This window comes from Nymphaea colorata, chromosome 12 (genome assembly GCF_008831285.2).
Source record: "Nymphaea colorata isolate Beijing-Zhang1983 chromosome 12, ASM883128v2, whole genome shotgun sequence".
Taxonomy (NCBI): domain Eukaryota; kingdom Viridiplantae; phylum Streptophyta; class Magnoliopsida; order Nymphaeales; family Nymphaeaceae; genus Nymphaea; species Nymphaea colorata.
In genome coordinates, this window is record NC_045149.1 from 18,763,144 (window position 1) to 18,781,010 (window position 17,867).

General features: G+C 38.3%; 1 protein-coding gene across 2 annotated transcripts; it reads left to right on the forward strand.

The window, feature by feature from the left end:
• The first annotated feature begins 490 nt into the window (after positions 1-490).
• LOC116266231 (myosin-6-like) lies at positions 491-17,597 on the forward strand. 2 transcript variants are annotated; one of them, XM_031647361.2, is made up of 39 exons: positions 491-1,091; positions 2,075-2,203; positions 2,900-3,043; positions 3,195-3,340; positions 3,447-3,603; positions 3,744-3,802; positions 3,930-4,089; positions 4,173-4,322; positions 4,413-4,549; positions 4,635-4,781; positions 4,884-4,985; positions 5,770-5,827; positions 5,914-6,015; positions 7,206-7,243; positions 7,382-7,508; positions 7,591-7,761; positions 7,847-7,978; positions 8,075-8,184; positions 8,270-8,330; positions 10,395-10,572; positions 10,728-10,933; positions 11,120-11,239; positions 11,737-11,835; positions 13,193-13,405; positions 13,510-13,649; positions 13,766-13,883; positions 13,968-14,015; positions 14,098-14,181; positions 14,276-14,446; positions 14,914-15,072; positions 15,183-15,368; positions 15,573-15,704; positions 15,784-15,854; positions 15,931-16,030; positions 16,130-16,186; positions 16,532-16,588; positions 16,747-16,827; positions 16,919-17,001; positions 17,116-17,597. In XM_031647361.2, the coding sequence occupies exons 1-39, from the start codon at positions 1,089-1,091 to the stop codon at positions 17,228-17,230; spliced, it is 4,551 nt and encodes a 1,516-aa protein (XP_031503221.1). In that variant the 5' UTR covers positions 491-1,088; the 3' UTR covers positions 17,231-17,597. The 2 variants fall into 2 exon arrangements, with proteins under 2 accessions (XP_031503221.1, XP_031503220.1); XM_031647360.2 differs by lacking the exon at positions 491-1,091 and having other exon boundaries at positions 2,069-2,203.
• The last annotated feature ends 270 nt before the right edge of the window (positions 17,598-17,867 follow it).

Below are 17,867 nucleotides of genomic sequence, written 5' to 3' on the forward strand. Positions count from 1 at the left end.
TGTCAACCACGTAGAAACCCAACTTAATTAAAATTCAAGTTACCAACTTAGAATTACAAACGAGTTGCATTAATCACCAAACTTTTACCATTTGGGAAGGATTCAAATCGACAATGTAAGCATTGGAGTGGCCCAGATCCGATCCATTTGCATCTTTACCAGTAACTCATGCCAGGATCCAAGATCCATATCCAAGATTAAAGATTAAAGATCCAAGTCCAAATAATCAGGAGACAACCGACCCGAACCGTTTCACACTCGCCAACTTCATACAATGGATGACGTCTCCTGCCCTTGGGAGTAGGAAGAAACAACGAGTAAGCTTTTGAATAAATGCCCGCCATGTCCCCGACGGCAAGCAAGGGCGGGCAAGAAGATTACGCGGAGGGATATTCGAAGGGGGAGGGACGAAGTAGTCAGGGGAGGGGAAGGGGTGAGGGCAAATTGGGAATGGGGAGAATCTATTACAGGGTGTAAGACTAAGCAATAAGCGCAGGCGCTCATTTCCGCTCGAGGGAAGGAAGAGGAAGAGGGCAGGCTGGTGATTGGAGGGGTCGGGTTTTCTTTTTTCTTCACCACGCCGGTCAGGTCGATCGCCGGACGATCGGTCGGCAGGTGAAGAAAGGAAGGGACGTAGCAGGGGAAGGATTGGGAAGAGAGGATTTCCATTTCGCATGACCGACCGTCGGCGTTGAGTCTCGTATTAGAAAAAGAAGGAATAGAGGAAAAAAAAAGAGAGGGGAAACGAAAGAAGGAAAGGGGAAAGCCGATCTGTAAACCGCGTTTTGAAAGTTTCCCTTTTCCCTCTTGTTCTGCTCGATTCCTTTTCCCTTTTGCAAATTTTTTTGTACATTCTTTTATACAAATATATATTATATATATATATTTTTCGGGATTTCTAGGGTTTTTCCTTTTGGGCGGGGAGGAATGGCCCCTAAGCCAGGGTGGTTGGGAGTCTGGGCCTTCGTTTATTTGTTATTTTTCTTTTGGGGTGAGGGGTGGTTGGTTTGTTGGTGTGAGGAAGGGAGAAGGGAGAATTCGGATGCCATTTTCTTCGGAACGGGGGTGATCGCATCGAGCTGCCGGAAATGGTAAGGATTATTGGTTTTCCTGCTGGGTTTTGTTTTGGTGGTTACGTGGGGAGTGCCTCTTCTTTTTGTTTTTTGTTTCGCGGTGGCTTAGTGTGGCTGGTCGCATGGTGAATGGAGGCAATGTTTGGCTTTAGCTGTGTGATTTTTTGGAAAATTTGTGGTTTTTTGAAGGATTGGGCCTCTTCGTTCGGGTAATCTTATTTTTCTGGCGGGATTTTATTTTTGTGGAAGTTATCACTTGGAATTCAGGAGATGAATAAGTATTGGTAGTTGAATTTTAAATGTAAAAAAATTATCGGATTCTTGGATTTCAGCTTGACTTTGAGCTGAAGACTTTTCTGTTGAAGAACTTTCTTTGGTTTCTGTGGATTTGTTCTTGTCGCTGGAGCATAGTCCGCAGGTGGAGCTAGGAAGAGGCGATTGCTGTAGGTTGGAAGAGGAAAAACATGTGTATCCTGATTTGCATTGATGAAATCATGAGCTACTATGTGAATTTTCCGACATTTTGGCTCATTTGGGAAAATGTTGGCAGTAGATGGTCTCAAGGCTCTCAACCAGCTTAGAGTTTATTGAAGAAATCAAGGTTGTGAAGGGGAGGCACTAGAATCAATATTGAATGTTGGACGAATAGTGCCAGTAGAAGCTGCCAACACGGGTTCTGGGAGCAATCGCCTTTCTACCTAATGCTGATTCAGTCGAGGGTGGTTAATTGAAAGCAGTAGCGCTTATACTTGTGGTCAGCATAAAAATGCAACCAGGGAGAAAGACTTTTGAACAATTGTAGTCTATCTATTCTTCTTCTTTCGATAAGAATCAAGTTCAATTTACATTCTTTACTATGTTTTTGTATTACGTAACACTACCGTGAGTTTCCACATTGTTTTGCACTGAAAACTGTCTCTCCTGTAGCTTTTTATTGGTTGTAAAGAAAAATCATATTCAAATGCATGCTTAGTGTATTCTCTTATACTGTTGTTATGCAGGCTGGTGCAGTCCACATCAATGTCGGATCTCTTGTGTGGCTGGAGGACCCTGAAGTTGCTTGGATAGATGGGGAAGTGGTTGCAGTTGATGGGCAAAATGCAACGATTAGTTGTAGCTCTGGGAAGACGGTAATAAGTTGTTACTGATGTATCATTCTGTTTGACAAATTTGAGGTTTCTGCTTGAAAGTTATCAATGAGAAAATGCCTGGGAAATCCTGTCTCCTGTGCTGCTACTTTTTTCTTTTATGGGACAAATTGTTTGGGGCCATTTTTCTCTCCCATAGCATGCAAACACTATTGCAAGTATTAGTTTCCTTGGATCATCAAAGATCAGGTTTGTTGATGTAGACAAGTACTTAAAATGCTGCTGTGTCCAGACATCACTGAGATGCTTTTGAAGCCATTTTGGTGGATGCATGATATTGCTTAATTGTTTTATGAAGACCCTTGGTTTGCACTTTTAAACTGCTTTTTAATTTAGTTTTGTTTCTTTATTTTTAGAAAATTGCAACTTCATTGCATTCTGGGTTCAGCAACTCAGAGCTGTATTTATCAGCCTAAGCATCTAGTGTTGAACTACTAGCTGTGCACCCATGGACTTGACTTTTCTTCTTTTTGCTGTGACAAGATTGAGTTGGACATTCTTCAACCTTGGTCAATTTATCTACTTGCATTTTATTTTTTCTTAGTCCTCAAGGCTCTTTTTGCAACTTTTGAGCTCAAACTGCTTTGCATACGTTTGTCAACTCGGTGCCATTAGCTTTTGCTCTAAATCCTTTTACTTTTCTATAAATAACTGTGTGATATTTATTCTGTTGCCCAGGTTGTTGCCAATGTGGCCAATCTTTATCCTCAAGATACTGAAGCATCACCATGTGGTGTGGACGACATGACAAAGTTGGCTTATTTGCATGAGCCAGGTGTTCTTCAGAACTTGAGATCTAGATATGACATGAATGAAATTTACGTGAGTATAACAATGGGAATCTACTTCCTGTTTAGTTCTTACAGTTCTAATTGGTATCTGCTTGTAGCTTTGATTGCCTGTTCATAATGCTGAAATTGTTACTTGACAGGCTTAATCTAAGTTAAGTTTTGAGTTTCAATTATCTGTGCAGACATATACTGGCAACATATTAATCGCTGTCAACCCGTTTAGACGACTACCCCATCTATATGACAGCCACATGATGGAACAATATAAAGGCGCAACCTTTGGTGAACTAAGTCCTCATCCTTTTGCTGTTGCAGATGCTGCATATAGGTAGGCTTTCTAGTTCTTACTTCCAATAGTTCTTTATAATTCTGAACTGACCCTGTAATGTCTTTTTATTTCTGGGACTAATTGCTTTATTTTGCAACAACTGCAGGCTGATGACCCATGAGGGGAAAAGCCAGTCTATTCTTGTGAGTGGTGAAAGTGGTGCAGGGAAGACAGAAAGCACAAAGATGCTTATGCGTTACCTTGCGTATATGGGTGGTACATCTGCTGCAGAGGGTAGGACTGTGGAGCAGCAAGTGCTGGAGGTGAGAAGCTCTGATGTTTGTCTTTGGCAAGATCTTACTTAGATAAACTATTTTTGAAATTGAATAGCATTTGTTATAGGTCCTTGACTTTGGAACATTTATTCATGTAAATAACTCGTGGTTTAACTTCTTATTTACAGTCAAATCCTGTTCTTGAAGCATTTGGCAATGCTAAGACTGTTAGGAATAACAATTCCAGGTGAGGTGTCTGTTCCAGGCAGATGTTGAAATTTATCTTCTTGCAACATTCTGCTCTATCCTGATAATGTAAGTTACGTAGATTAGTCTGTTTCAAAACTTATGTGGACTGTTGGATGGTGTCACAGTCGTTTTGGGAAGTTTGTTGAAATTCAGTTTGACCAAAGGGGAAGAATATCTGGTGCTGCAGTCCGAACATACTTGCTAGAAAGATCCCGTGTTTGTCAAATATCTGATCCCGAGAGAAATTACCATTGCTTCTATATGCTTTGTGCTGCACCACCTGAGGTAAATGGAACTTGTGGACCTGTTATGATGGATATATATTTGTTGCTTTATGTCTTGAGTTCTCATGTTCTCTGTGCTGTTAGGATGTTGAGAAGTATAAAGTGGCAAACCCAAGGACATTCCATTACCTCAATCAGTCTAACTGTATTGAGTTGGATAGCATGAACGATGCCGAGGAGTATCTGGCAACCAGAAGAGCCATGGAAGTAGTGGGAATTAGTCCTATTGAGCAGGTTATTTATTTATTATTCTATTTTGACTATGTGAAGGAATTTCTTCTCTTCTTTATTGAAGTATTTATTCTTGTGATGTGAATCATCCAGGATGCAATTTTTCGAGTGGTGGCCTCTATACTCCATCTGGGCAATATTGAGTTTACTAAAGGGAACGAATCTGACTCTTCTATGCCTAAAGATGAAAAGTCCTTGTTCCATCTCAGGACAGCAGCTGAGCTTCTCATGTAAATGACAATTAATAGAATGCTTATGGATGGTTCTACGGATAGTCTTAACTTCATTAATATTGAACTGATATTTGTTATTTAGGTGCGATGTGAAGGCCCTTGAAGATTCTCTATGCAAACGTGTCATTGTGACCCGTGATGAGACTATTACGAAATCTCTTGACCCAAATGCTGCAGCTCTCACACGTGATGCATTGGCAAAAGTTGTCTACTCACGTTTATTTGATTGGTATATCTTCAGCTTCTGTTAGCTTGACTTGGAGACTATGTGCTATGCTATATGTCAGTGTGTAGTTTTTAATTTATTGCTTTTACAAACAATGTTTTACAGGATTGTGAATAAGATAAACTGTTCAATAGGCCAGGATCCAAATTCAAAGTGCCTAATTGGTGTGCTGGATATTTATGGTTTCGAGAGCTTCAAAACAAACAGGTTTTCACTTCAGCCTTATTTGGATTTTTGTCTCATTTGTGTTGAAGACATGATTATATGGAAAATTTTCGTTTCATATTTTGACCTTAGGCGTCTTGAGCATGGACCTTTTTTTTGGGTAGAAGAACTTTATTTTTATGGTATTATTGCTAAACAAAATCGTTATTGCAAATGATAGAAAAAAAAAAGGAAAAAAGGAACAAACAATAAGTATTCCAAGCTTCTAGAAAAGCAAATGCAAATGGTAAGTGAGAAACAATGGGGAAACAGTGAAAAAATAGAACAGAAGACAGAGCGGAAACATTTGTGGAATATGGTGAGTATGTGAATAAGCACATTTTAAATTTCAAACTCAAAACTTTATTAGTGCTTTAACTTATGAACTTTTTATTTAACTCGTCCTAGGATTGAAAGCTTCTAGCTCATTATATGTTGCATATATGAATGACAATGGTGCAGTGGTGGAGCCATAAAATTTTGGCTGAGAGGCACTTACTGGTCTCTGGCTCGGTAGAATGGGTGTTTGTGGGGCATTGACCTGGTCTGGTGTAGGCACCACATGTGGCTGGACCCAGGTCCAGTTCAGTCACAATAAAAAAATTTAAGGGCTGGTGTGGGGCCCACACCAGCCACATAATAGCTCCGCTAATGCAATGACGAGAAAAAGGATATTTGAACAGTTTTGGTAATGATGTCTTATTGGTGCAAAAAAAAGATTATGATGTACTATTACTGGTACATGCTATCTAACATCAATTTTTATAAATTATTTTTTTGAATGCAGCTTTGAACAGTTTTGCATTAATTTGACAAATGAGAAATTACAGCAACATTTCAATCAGGTATGCTTGCATCATTTCTGTCTGTCTTGATTTCGTTGGTATTTATTCGACATTGTGCTGACACATGTTGACATCATGTCTTGCAGCATGTGTTTAAGATGGAGCAGGAGGAATATACGAAGGAAGAAATCAATTGGAGTTACATTGAGTTCATTGATAATCAAGATGTGTTGGATCTCATTGAAAAGGTTGTTCTCAAGTACCATGTTAATTTGCACGGATGCTCCTTTGTTTCTCCCAACATGCAGAACTTAATGAATCATTGATAAGAATCAATGGTTCAGGCACTTAATTTCAACTGCTCATTGATTGAATAATATAACTTTAAGAATCTATTCACAGTTTCTTATGAAATGGATCACATAATACCTCCCAATAAAAGAGAAGGGAAAGGTGCCAAAACTAGTTTAGGTCTTCCTGGTATTATCCAATGTTTTGTTTTATTCTGCAGTCTGAACTCCCTGATACTATCCAATTTTTTGTTTTGGTCTTGTCCGTGGTGGTCAAAAGCGCACCTAGGTCGGTCTGCTTAGGATATATACTGGATCTATTTTCCTGTTCATATTCATTCATCCAATGACATTTAACTTAGGGATTTGAATTGTTCACTAAAGAATTAAATACCATGTTTAGTGTTTAATGGCATGCATGTTTTATCTCTTCGACATTAATTATTTTATTATTTTGCTGAGCTCTTGTTCAATTCTGTCACAGTATAGGTAGCCTATTTTTTTTCCCTTTATTTTTTCAGTTGAGCTGTCCTAGGCCTTCCTTATTCCTTTCGGCAAAGCACTGCCTAGTGCTTTCACATCTTAATCCTTCACTAGCGAGATTTATTGTGTATTTGTTAAATTCCCTTCTTGTTCTTTTTGTACTGGTTCCAACACATTGAGAGGTACTCACATGTGTATCACCCTTCGTGGCAGGATGTCTACTGTTTATGTCATACCCATCACATCGTCTATCCCTGACTTTCATGTCAAGAAAAGAGATAAACAATAAAAACATGTAGTAAATGCTTCCTGTTCTCTGATGACGAGTTAACTGAATCTTTTTCTCTAGAACAATAAGTAGAAAACTAGAGAGTTTTTTTTTGTGCCTGGTTAAAATTATTATGACAATTTTCGTTTGAAGTTTGAACTCTATACCCATTAGTGGCTTTAGGCTGATGGCACTATTCTATCTGATGGTCCTTGTTTTAAAACTGTTAGTGGACCCACTTTGTTCTCTTTTGTGAATCCATCATTTTATGCATGAATTCATCACCACAGTTCTATTGAAGCCTTGTAGTTCAATTTAGGAGCTATTAAATATCTTGAAGTAGTCAGTTGATATTCAGACTTTTGCTCATGGTATATAACTCTTTTGTGGTATGCAGAAGCCTGGTGGTATCATTGCACTTCTAGATGAAGCATGGTATGTACGATGGTGCATCCTTTGTCCTTTTTTCTCATTTGTGTACTTTGTTCACTTCTGCTGATGAGGAAGTTGCAATATAGATGGTATATCTGACTGAATCTGATCATGATGCCATGACTGCCATGACATGTGCAGCATGTTTCCAAGATCGACACATGAAACTTTTGCCCAGAAGCTGTATCAAACATTTAAAAACCATAAACGCTTCAGCAAGCCTAAACTGTCGCGTACAGATTTTACTATCTGCCATTATGCTGGTGATGTATGAAAATTTGAAATCTATATTGCTCTAAATTACCAGCTTAGAATCATGGGCATGTTTCAACATGTGCTTCTTTTTTCAGGTTACATATCAGACAGAGTTATTCCTAGACAAGAACAAAGATTATGTTGTTGCAGAACACCAAGCACTTCTGTGTGCTTCAAAATGTTCCTTCGTTTCAGGCCTTTTCCCCCCTTCACCTGAAGAATCTTCCAAATCATCAAAGTTTTCTTCAATAGGTTCTCGGTTTAAGGTATTGTCTTCTTGCTTCTTTAGCTTTTACATTTGATGCTGGAATTTACTAGTGAAATGTTCTGAGTGACCTGTTTCACCTGCAGCAACAATTGCAGTCATTGCTTGAGACTCTTAGCTCTACTGAGCCACATTACATCCGTTGTATTAAACCTAATAACGTCCTTAAGCCATCAATCTTTGAGAACACTAATGTCCTCCAACAACTTCGTTGCGGAGTAAGTATTACTTCTCCCGTAATAACTATGTTTTTGCATGTTTTATTTGTGATGATCGTCTATAGCATGGTACCAAGGAAACATGTGTTCTTTTAGGGAGTCTTGGAGGCCATTAGAATAAGCTGTGCTGGATATCCGACGAGAAGAACATTTGATGAATTTGTTGATCGCTTTGGCCTCCTCTCACCCGATGTTTTGGATGGAAGGTATATTTTCTTATATTTGGAGTTGGTATTTATCTGTGTTATCTTGAACATAACATCTCAACTAATTTCTGCACCCTCTATGCAGCTGTGATGAGGTCACAGCATCCAAGCGATTGCTGGATAAGGTGGGACTTCAGGGTTACCAGGTATGTGATTGTTTCTGTTAAGAAGGTTGAACTGTTTTTGTGGTTCTGGATGTATTTATGGTAATCTGATTGCATTTTTGTTTGCATAGTTTGTCTTCCAGTAACTTACTGTTGTGAAAATTATGCCTATGATTGTCAAATCATCATGAAATCAATCTACTCCTGGTATTAACCCCCATGGTGACAAAAAAAGTGCTTACCGTTCCGAGGCGACATTGCTTTTAACTGACCATCCATCTTATTTTTATGTGTTCAGGAAAAGTACCTTAATGACTAGCCATGCAAATTGCAATATTGCATCTCATAAGTTAGCAATAGAGGATATGAGACAAAGATGAACCCTCTTCTTTATATGATGCATTAGTTGTCAGATACTTCTTAAAGTTCACACTAATGTGTTTGATTAGGTAGCATCTTTTAGAAAGGCCATAGTAGTAGAGGAGGATTGAGACTAGGCAACGCATGTAGGTTGATTGTGTGCAACCCGTATTTGCATTTAACTTGACGAGCTTGCTGGTTAGTATAGCTATTTTGGTGCTGCTGAGTCTGTGACAGCATTTGGCAAACGAATCACTTTAAATCAAAGGTAGTATTCAGAAGGGTTATTTGCCAAGTCATTTTCATTTCCTTCTCTATTTGGAGTATCAGTTGTCATAAGATATTCAGGTGAACTGCCTTTTACACAAACCAACCTAGGGAACTCTATGGTTGGTTTCTGATGTTTTTCTGACCAGAAAATCTTGGATTTGTGCCTTTCCTTTGAGTTAGAACTTAAAATTCAAATGAGTTATTTGGTCTATGCTTTACATGGTTCAAATGTTGCACTCCAATATGTTAGTTTTTAGCTCAAGTTTTTCCACTTTCATTACTAGTCTTCTATAGTTCTATTAATTAATCCTCCAAGGCAGTGAATCTTGGTTTGTTCATGTAGTTGGCCACTCGTGATTATATTTCTTCTTGTGACTAGAGTCATGCCATTATATGCTGTTTGATGGAGCTTAGAGTATGTTGTAGCATTTCTTGAGGGTATAAATGCAGCATTGATGGCACATCACAGATAGAATTAGTTTAAATATGCATCAGACATTTCATATAGCTATAGGCTAAACTTTACCACTTTATCATGTTTTTTGGTATAAAAAGACATTGATTCAACTTTTTAGTATTTAAAATTTTAAAATGTTTCATGTCAATTTTTTAGTTGACAAGTATTTACTATTTAGATAATCAGGGCTTAAAGATACAACATTAGAAGATTCCGTTTGGTGACAAGAGGGAAAATGAGTGCATGGGCTAGTCATTGAAAGTTCAGCCAACAAGAGCTCTGTCCACCTACTTAGGGTTGGACTTGAGACCTTCAGGTTGAACAAGGTCTGGCTTCAACTATCCAAGATGTGTCTTGTTCACCGTCCTTGTCTGTGGAAAAAGAAATGTGTCACTTTGGCTTTGGTATGCAATTTTCCTGTGGTAGTTAAATTAACCATTTAAGGACAAGGTTCAGATTTTAACGTGAACAAAATTAAGTCTAACTTTAATCCGTGCTTTTGGTCCTGGATGTGCTCAGTGCTGTACCTTGGGATGGATAAATTGTTAATGTTTGTTAAGAACTTAAAGAGTACCCCACATATGACCATATGTATGAAAGCATCAGCCGAGATAGTATGACTGAAAATGGTTGTGCATGTGACTTCTTCTTTATGCAGTTATAATCAATTCTTCAGAACTTTTTAGGCTGTTAATTTGCTATGTTGTTACAGGATTCTGTTTGCATAGTTTAGTGAAATGTTGTGTGTGGTAACAGAACATTCTGTTTTCTTTGATTTACAGTTAGATGCCTTTTTACACGAAAACTCTTTTACTACAAGAGATATTTGAAGGTGCCATGATCTTGCATGGCATGGTATCAATTTTTATCTTAACTGTATTTAGCCATGAAGAGTGTCATATGGTTGGCCAATCAATTAACTTGTGGTCTGCCTTTCTTTTGTGTATTATGAATGCTGTTCTAACTTGTTTACATGGATATTTCTCAATTCTTTTCTTAAAAATTGCTCCCATATGTAGATTGGGAAAACAAAAGTATTCTTGAGGGCTGGCCAGATGGCAGAACTAGATGCGCGTAGGACAGAAGTCTTAGGTAGAGCAGCAGCTGTTATCCAAAGAAAAGTTCGATCATATATGGCTCGTAGGAGTTTCATTGCATTGCGTCGTTCCACAATAAATATGCAGGCTTTGTGGAGAGGTACCTTTTTTTAGTATATTTATTTTTTCTCTTTAGTATACGTTGCTCCTTTTTCCGTGAATTCATCTGTTATTTGGTAGATGTGGTTCCTCCCTTTTGGTAATGAATTACATGAGCAGTGAGTTTTGCAAATTGCTGTCCTGTACTGCTTGCAGGAAGGACTGCTCGTAAACTGTATGAGAGTATGCGTAGAGAAGCCGCTGCCATTAAAATCCAGAAACATGTCCGGAGGCACATTGCAGTCAATGCCTACAAGAAAATGTTATCTGCAGCTATGGCTCTCCAGGCTGGATTACGTGGCATGGCTTCTCGTAATGAGCTACGGTTCAGACGACAAACAAGAGCTGCAATTATCATCCAGGTATAGGGTCCCTCAGGAATCGGAACTTCAACTCTGTCCTGCTCATTTTCTGTATGCTGGTGCTTGAAGAGAAGTGCAGTGCTAGATTTTTGTATTGATATATTAATAAAAATGTTTACTTTCTTTGCAATTGTTTTAACTGGATATGAATGGTTCCTTACTGATTGTTTTTGGCTTTCTATCCAGGCTCAATGCCGTAAGTATCTGGCTTCATTGCATTATAGGAGGTTGAAGAAAGCTGCAATCTCTACACAGTGTGCGTATAGGGTAAGGATGGCAAAGAAAGAACTACGGAAGCTCAAACTGGTGAGTGTTGTACTTCTGTGTGTCTCATGATCAAATTTGAGATGTGACCTACCTTCGGTCAGTTATTTTTGTGGTCTGTTTTTTGTAAGTGTTATTCTGGCATAGGCAGTTACCCAGAAAAAAATGTACAGGTTTCAGCTTAAACACTGGCATGGGCAGTGATCCAGAAAAAAATGTATAGATTTCAGCTTAAACATAAAAACGTACCTTGCTTCTATCTTTTCAGTTATGTTATAAATACCCCCAGGTTTTCTTTGTACCAGATTGGTGCATGTAGTTGTTCCCATCCTTGCACAAGGATGTTATAAGGAGCTTAATGGTTCTTTTGGATATATCTGCCTGCAATCATTTAGATATTGTGACATCCTATGTTCCTATGGTATTTGCAGTGTCTGGCCTGCAGTCTTAATGATTTTTCACAAATTGCTGTTGCTAGAGGTTTTGTTTTATGGCTTAAAACCACAACTTACAAAAGTCTGTGATTCATATGCGCTCAGGCTGCAAGAGAAACTGGTGCACTTCAAGCTGCTAAAAACAAATTGGAAAAGCAGGTTGAAGAACTCACATGGAGATTGCAGCTGGAGAAACGGATGCGAGTAAATTCTGTTCACAAATTCTCTTTTGTCATTTATGTCAAAAGTTTTTACTCTTGGTGATCGTATCTGTTGGCTTCAGAACAAATGAGAATAAAGAACCTCTGAGATTTCCCTGAATGCTTCACATTTGGATGAACGAGCTTTTCTTATCTTTCATCCACTATCAAGTAGGTTTGTCCTGCACATGCTAAGGTGCAAGAATTTTGCTTCAGGATGCTTCAACTTAATTTCCCAGTCCATCAGTTCCGAAGAATTTCCTTAGCATGATATCCTACTAATGCAATGGGAAAATAGTCATGAAGATATTTGGTGTTATTTTCCCGACCTGTGGATGCCAAATCGTCTGTCTGCTTTATATCATATGTACATGCTCACTGAACTTTATCTTTCAAGCTTCATGGGCATCCATTCTCCATGGATAATGCATAGGTTCATGAATTTTTTAGGGCACCAAATTCAGGGTATATAATTTTTATGCTAGAAGCAGGTTCCTACAAAAAAAGAAGTCTGATTTTATGTAATTATTGTGTTCTTTCCTGTTGCATTCTGCTGAAGTCAAGCTTCATTGCCTTGGTTCTTCATGTTTGGTTGCTAGGCTGCGTTGGGCATTAAACTTTATTTTGCCGCTTTGTCATGGTCAAGTTAATGCACAAAATATCTTGGTTGCCTTAGTCAAGTAGAGTATGAGCAGTCTCGTTTTAATTCTCTAGTCATTGGATGGTTAATGTAGTTACTAGTTGTTACAAATTTGTCAATTATTGTTCAAAATTTACTGGGCCTGTTGTGATTGTTCACGTCATAGCCACAAATATCGTTCTTAGGTATTTACCGGCAAAGTTGTTTTTTTAAGGAAAATCTTGGAGTTCTTTTAAAAAAAATAAAAAATCATTATGTTCGGTAAAAATACAAGAAATGAAAAAGTAATAAGTATTGTATTGAAGTTAGGAGGTTATGTTAAATACCTAAAACACAAGGAAATAAAACAATGAAACAAAAGTTGAAAAAAATAAAAATAGAAAATTAAATAAAAATTACATGAAAAAATCACGATAAATTCATTGATCATTTTTTCCAATACAATATATCATGATATTTTCCCGTTTTTATTGTTTTCTTAATTTTTCTCAATAATATTGCGATATTTGTGTTCACTTACAAGTAGAGTTTCAACTCAAGTCCATCTTTAATCGGTTGTATTCTTTTGCTCTCATGTTGTGTCTACATTCTTTTTGTTGATTTTTCCTGGGCTTTCCTGATGATTGTTGTTAGTGGTAGAATGTGCCAACTGCACATGTGCTTCTTTGCTTTTTTTTATCCATCATTTGTCCTGCAATTTCTTATGTTTCCACCATCTCAGGCTGATGTGGAGGAAGCCAAGGCACAGGAAACAGCTAAATTGCAAGCTGCATTGCAAGATTTGCAATTACAAGTCAAGGAATCTAAAGCATTGTTGTTAAAGGAACGTGAGGCTGCCAAAAAGCTGTCTGAGCAAGCTCCAGTAATAAAAGAGGTCCCTGTTGTTGATTCAGCTGTTGTGGAGAAACTTACTTCTGAAAATGAAAAGCTCAAGGTGCCTAGCTACCTCCATACTTTTTGGAAGAATTGGTGTGTGTGTGTACTGCATTTGAGTTTCATGGTTTGATTATGATAATATCTTGACGGTGCCATTTTCAGGCCGTGGTGAATTCTCTAGAAAAGAAGGTCGATGAAGCTGAGAGAAAATATGAAGAAACACACAAACTTAGTGAGGAAAGGAAAAAAATGGCTGAGGAAGCAGAATCCAAGATAATTCAGTTGAAGTTTACTGTACAAAGGTCTCTCTCTCTCTCCCCCCTCCTCTTTCTCTTTCTTACGCACACACACGTGTATATGTTTGCGCACAGATGTGGACTGAAATTGCTTATTCTTACGTGTGTATTTCTTTTCATAGGCTGGAAGAGAAACTCTCTACCATGGAATCTGAGGATCAAATTCTTCGGCAGCAGAGTTTGTTAAATTCACCTGTCAAACGTATGTCAGAGCATTTGGCTATTCCAGCAGCTCCTAAGGTATATTCATTTTAAAATGCAAAACCATAAGAATGGAAACAACATCAGAGACATGTTTAAGTTTACAGTTTAAGTTCATTGCAGATTTTGGAGAATGGACATCATGAGACTGAAAGCGTTAACGCTAAGAATGTAAGCCTTAATATTCGTTAACGTTTGACTGTTGTTTTTCTATCTCTGTGAAGTTGATAGCACTCCCTTGCTTCTGCTGCAGGAACTGCAGAGCACACCCCCTACTAATAAAATGCTTACGGAGTCGGAGAGCAAGTTAAGAAGATCACAGCTTGATAAGCAGCATGTATGTTCATTACAGCAAAAAGCAGAAGAGAATGAATAGTGGCTTCAACTTTAATGCTGTATATTTTCTAATGATCTGAGCACTTTTTTGACAGGAAAATGTGGATGCCTTAATCAAATGTGTGCAGCAAAATATTGGCTTTAGTCATGGAAAGCCTGTTGCAGCATTCAGTATATATAAATGTCTTCTCTACTGGAAATCGTTTGAAGCTGAGAGAACAAGTGTTTTTGATCGTCTTATTCAGATGTTTGGTGAAGCAATTGAGGTATAGGGTCATTTCTTTATAAGTTTTGCCATTTAAGGATCAATTTTGCAGTACCATCGAAGGAACTTTATGATTTAGTGTAAGTCATGCATGCAAGAATTGCCTTGTGTAACCTTTGCATTTGGAAGACAATAAGGTTGCTTGATGGCTGGCAGTTTCATTTTTTTTTTGTTTTGGGTGTGTGGGTGTGGTTTATCTTTACTGCCACATTCCCTATGTGATGGATTATCTCAATACGAGGTGCAAATATGTCACATATTCCTATTTTGTGGTCTTGTTTCCTCTATTGATGGCGATTAATATGCCTTCATTCTGAACCTATTTCATAAACTTCAACGGGCAAAGCACTAGGGAAGTTATGGGGTGGCGCTTGTATGCTTTCCAGACATATACTGGCTAACTTGTTGAAACATAAAGTAGTTGAAGTAAATCTGATGTATCATGATTTCATCGTCTTTGGCAAGCAGAATGAGGAAAGCAATGAGTCTTTGGCCTATTGGCTGTCAAACACATCCACACTACTGTTCTTGCTACAAAAGAGCTTAAAACCAGCTGGTTCTGCTGGAGCTACGCCTCAGCGCAAGAAACCTCCTCCTGCAGTTTCATTATTTGGGAGGATGACTCAGGTGCAATCTATTCTTCAGTTGATTCATGTTTCATATATTTTAGCTGGCACGCAGGGGTTGGCAAAAGTAGGAAGGTTGTGACTTGCATGGTAATTTTGTGTTGTTATCAGGGCTTCCGCTCTTCACCTTCCTCTGCAAACCTTTCAGTCTCACTGGATGTTGTCCGTCAAGTTGAGGCCAAATATCCTGCTTTGCTTTTTAAGCAGCAGCTGACTGCTTATGTGGAAAAGATATATGGAATTATTCGGGACAATCTGAAGAAGGATTTGACTTCATTGCTTTCACTATGCATCCAGGTAGTGTCATTTATATGCCAGATTAGTAGGGCTTTACATTGTTGTGCTGGTTTATCTGTCAACTGTAATGTCTGTTTAGCTTTTTTGCTCTTCCACCCCAAAATGGAGGTTAATGTTTCAGCTCTCAGTATTTCTTTCTCTTGGCAAGAAATCCCTGCAAAGTGAATTTTGATATTCTCTAATTCATAGTTGGTGGTCTTGTAGGCACCTAGAACATCAAGAGGGAGCATGATGAGAGCATCCGGACGGTCTTTTGGTCATAACACCCCTAGCAGTCACTGGCAGAGTATTATTGATAGCTTAAATGGACTTCTTAAAATATTTCAGGAGAACTTTGTAAGAAAAGTTTATACATCTATTTTTGGATTTGCTTCATCGACTTTTTGTCTTTGCTTATGTGCTGGTTTTTTTTCAGGTGCCTCCAGTTCTCATTCAGAAGACCTTTACGCAGATATTTTCCTTTATCAATGTACAGCTTTTCAACAGGTGGGAAGAACATCTTCATATCCCTCAGTAGTCTATGAAAATCAGCTGCTTATGGCTGGTCTTTCTGTATTTGCAGTCTTCTTTTGCGTCGTGAGTGTTGTTCGTTTGGCAATGGAGAATATGTAAAAGCTGGTTTAGCTGAGCTGGAGCTCTGGTGTTGCCAGGCAAAAGAAGAGGTATTTCAATGGACTATATAAGTCTTGGCATCTAGCTTCTTTAATTATTACTGTGGCAAACTCTGATTTACTGACTCATGTGTTAATTTGTTTCTATAGTACGCAGGAGCATCGTGGGATGAACTGAAGCACATAAGACAGGCCGTGGGATTCTTGGTATGCAAGCATGCCTTGAGTTCAATGATAAGCCATAAATCTTTATTTTTGTTTTGGCTGTCTAGTAAATCTGCTATCTATTATATAAAAATCAGTTTCGTGGTTCAATTAGATGGGTTTCATTATTTTTTTGTTCTGGCAGCCAAGTTCTGCTTGTTAAGCATTCTGTGTCACTTTATTGCCATTTTTCATTTCCAGGCTCTCTATCAAATCTAGCCAGGTTTTTTGCAGGGGATACTCTAGATTGTCTGTTGGCTAGATACTGTGCAATTTAACGAGTACAATTAGATTTTTGCTTGTGTTGGCTTAATGCATATTGGTCTTATTACTGTCCTGTTTTTTCAGGTCATACATCAGAAACCAAAGACATCCTTTGATGAAATCACGCACGATCTTTGCCCCGTATACTCTCTATCTCTCGCCCCATAGGGTTTTGTTTGTCCATGGTGATATAAACTCAATTTGTATTGGTTAGTTTAGGTCTTTAGTGTACAATAGCTTTATGGAAACTCTCTCCCTCTCTTTCCGTGATATCTTTTATTTGTAACTGGTTACTTCAGGTCTTGAGTGTACAGCAGCTTTATCGGATCTGCACATTATACTGGGATGACAAATATGGCACCTCTAGCGTATCTCCAAGTGTAAGGCTTTTACTTCACAAGCATGTTTCATGGTTCCTATTAGTTCTAGCATTGTAGGTTCTTAACATCTCTTTAACACAATTCCTTGCAGGTTATTTCTAGCATGAGAGTCTTGATGACGGAAGACTCCACCAACCCTGCGAGCAACGCCTTTCTGTTAGATGATAACTCCAGGTGAAGAAAGAGTTTCTCTCTCTTGTGTATATCTATATGAGTGCACACACATGTACACACGCACACACTGCAAGTAATAGTTGTACTTATTTACCTAATATTTTGTGAATACAGTATTCCCTTCTCGGTGGATGATATATCAAACTCTCTTAACGAGAAAGACTTCTCAGATGTCAAGCCTGCAGAAGAGCTTCTTGAGAACCCAGCCTTCCACTTTTTACAGGATTGATGCTGCCAGATCTTGAAGCTTTCGTTACTTTCAGCGATGTGTTATTTGCTGTAGAAATCACTGTTAGGATGGCCCGTTTCCCAAATTTCCTTCATTTAAATTCTTCTCATGCTGTAAAATTATTCTTTGTATCTAAGATCAGTCCTTGATGTAGAATGTCGGGAGGGGACAGATCTTTCCAGGATGTAGGTATTTTCCGCAGTTTTTAGCATTCTTTGTAGGTAGAGGAAGTCATAATCATCATAGTTTTGGTGGTTGGAGCCATTGAAGTCCTCCCCATTTGATTGTAAAGAAATGGTCTTTTTTTTCATTTTTGTAAAGGATAATTATATATTTATAGGAGAGTATTTTGATTTTTTGCTTTTTATTTTGTTGGGTTTACGTCTTTCACTTCCTTTCATTCGATTCCTCTCTTCTGCACTTGATCTCCTCCATGTTGTAACCTCCCGCATCCCCTGCCTGAAAATTTTGTATGGAGTCTTTTTTAATAATTTGTTTGTAGTGTATGCTGCTATCCTTCGTGTTCATGCATTGGCAATGATCAGGGGGTCGTTTCTGGTGCGTGTTCATCTGAGCTAGCTGCTTCTGAAAGCCTGTTTATGTGCCTGGCCTACAATCCCCATAGGTAGAAAATTAT

Excerpts from the sequence above, each read along its gene's own strand:
- LOC116266231 (XM_031647360.2), top strand. The coding sequence starts at position 2,069 with ATGCAGGCTGGTGCAGTCCACATCAATGTCGGATCTCTTGTGTGGCTG. Across the intron at positions 3,604-3,743 it reads TGGAGCAGCAAGTGCTGGAG|TCAAATCCTGTTCTTGAAGC; the intron begins GTGAGAAGCTCT and ends TCTTATTTACAG. Across the intron at positions 7,762-7,846 it reads CAATAGGTTCTCGGTTTAAG|CAACAATTGCAGTCATTGCT; the intron begins GTATTGTCTTCT and ends TTTCACCTGCAG.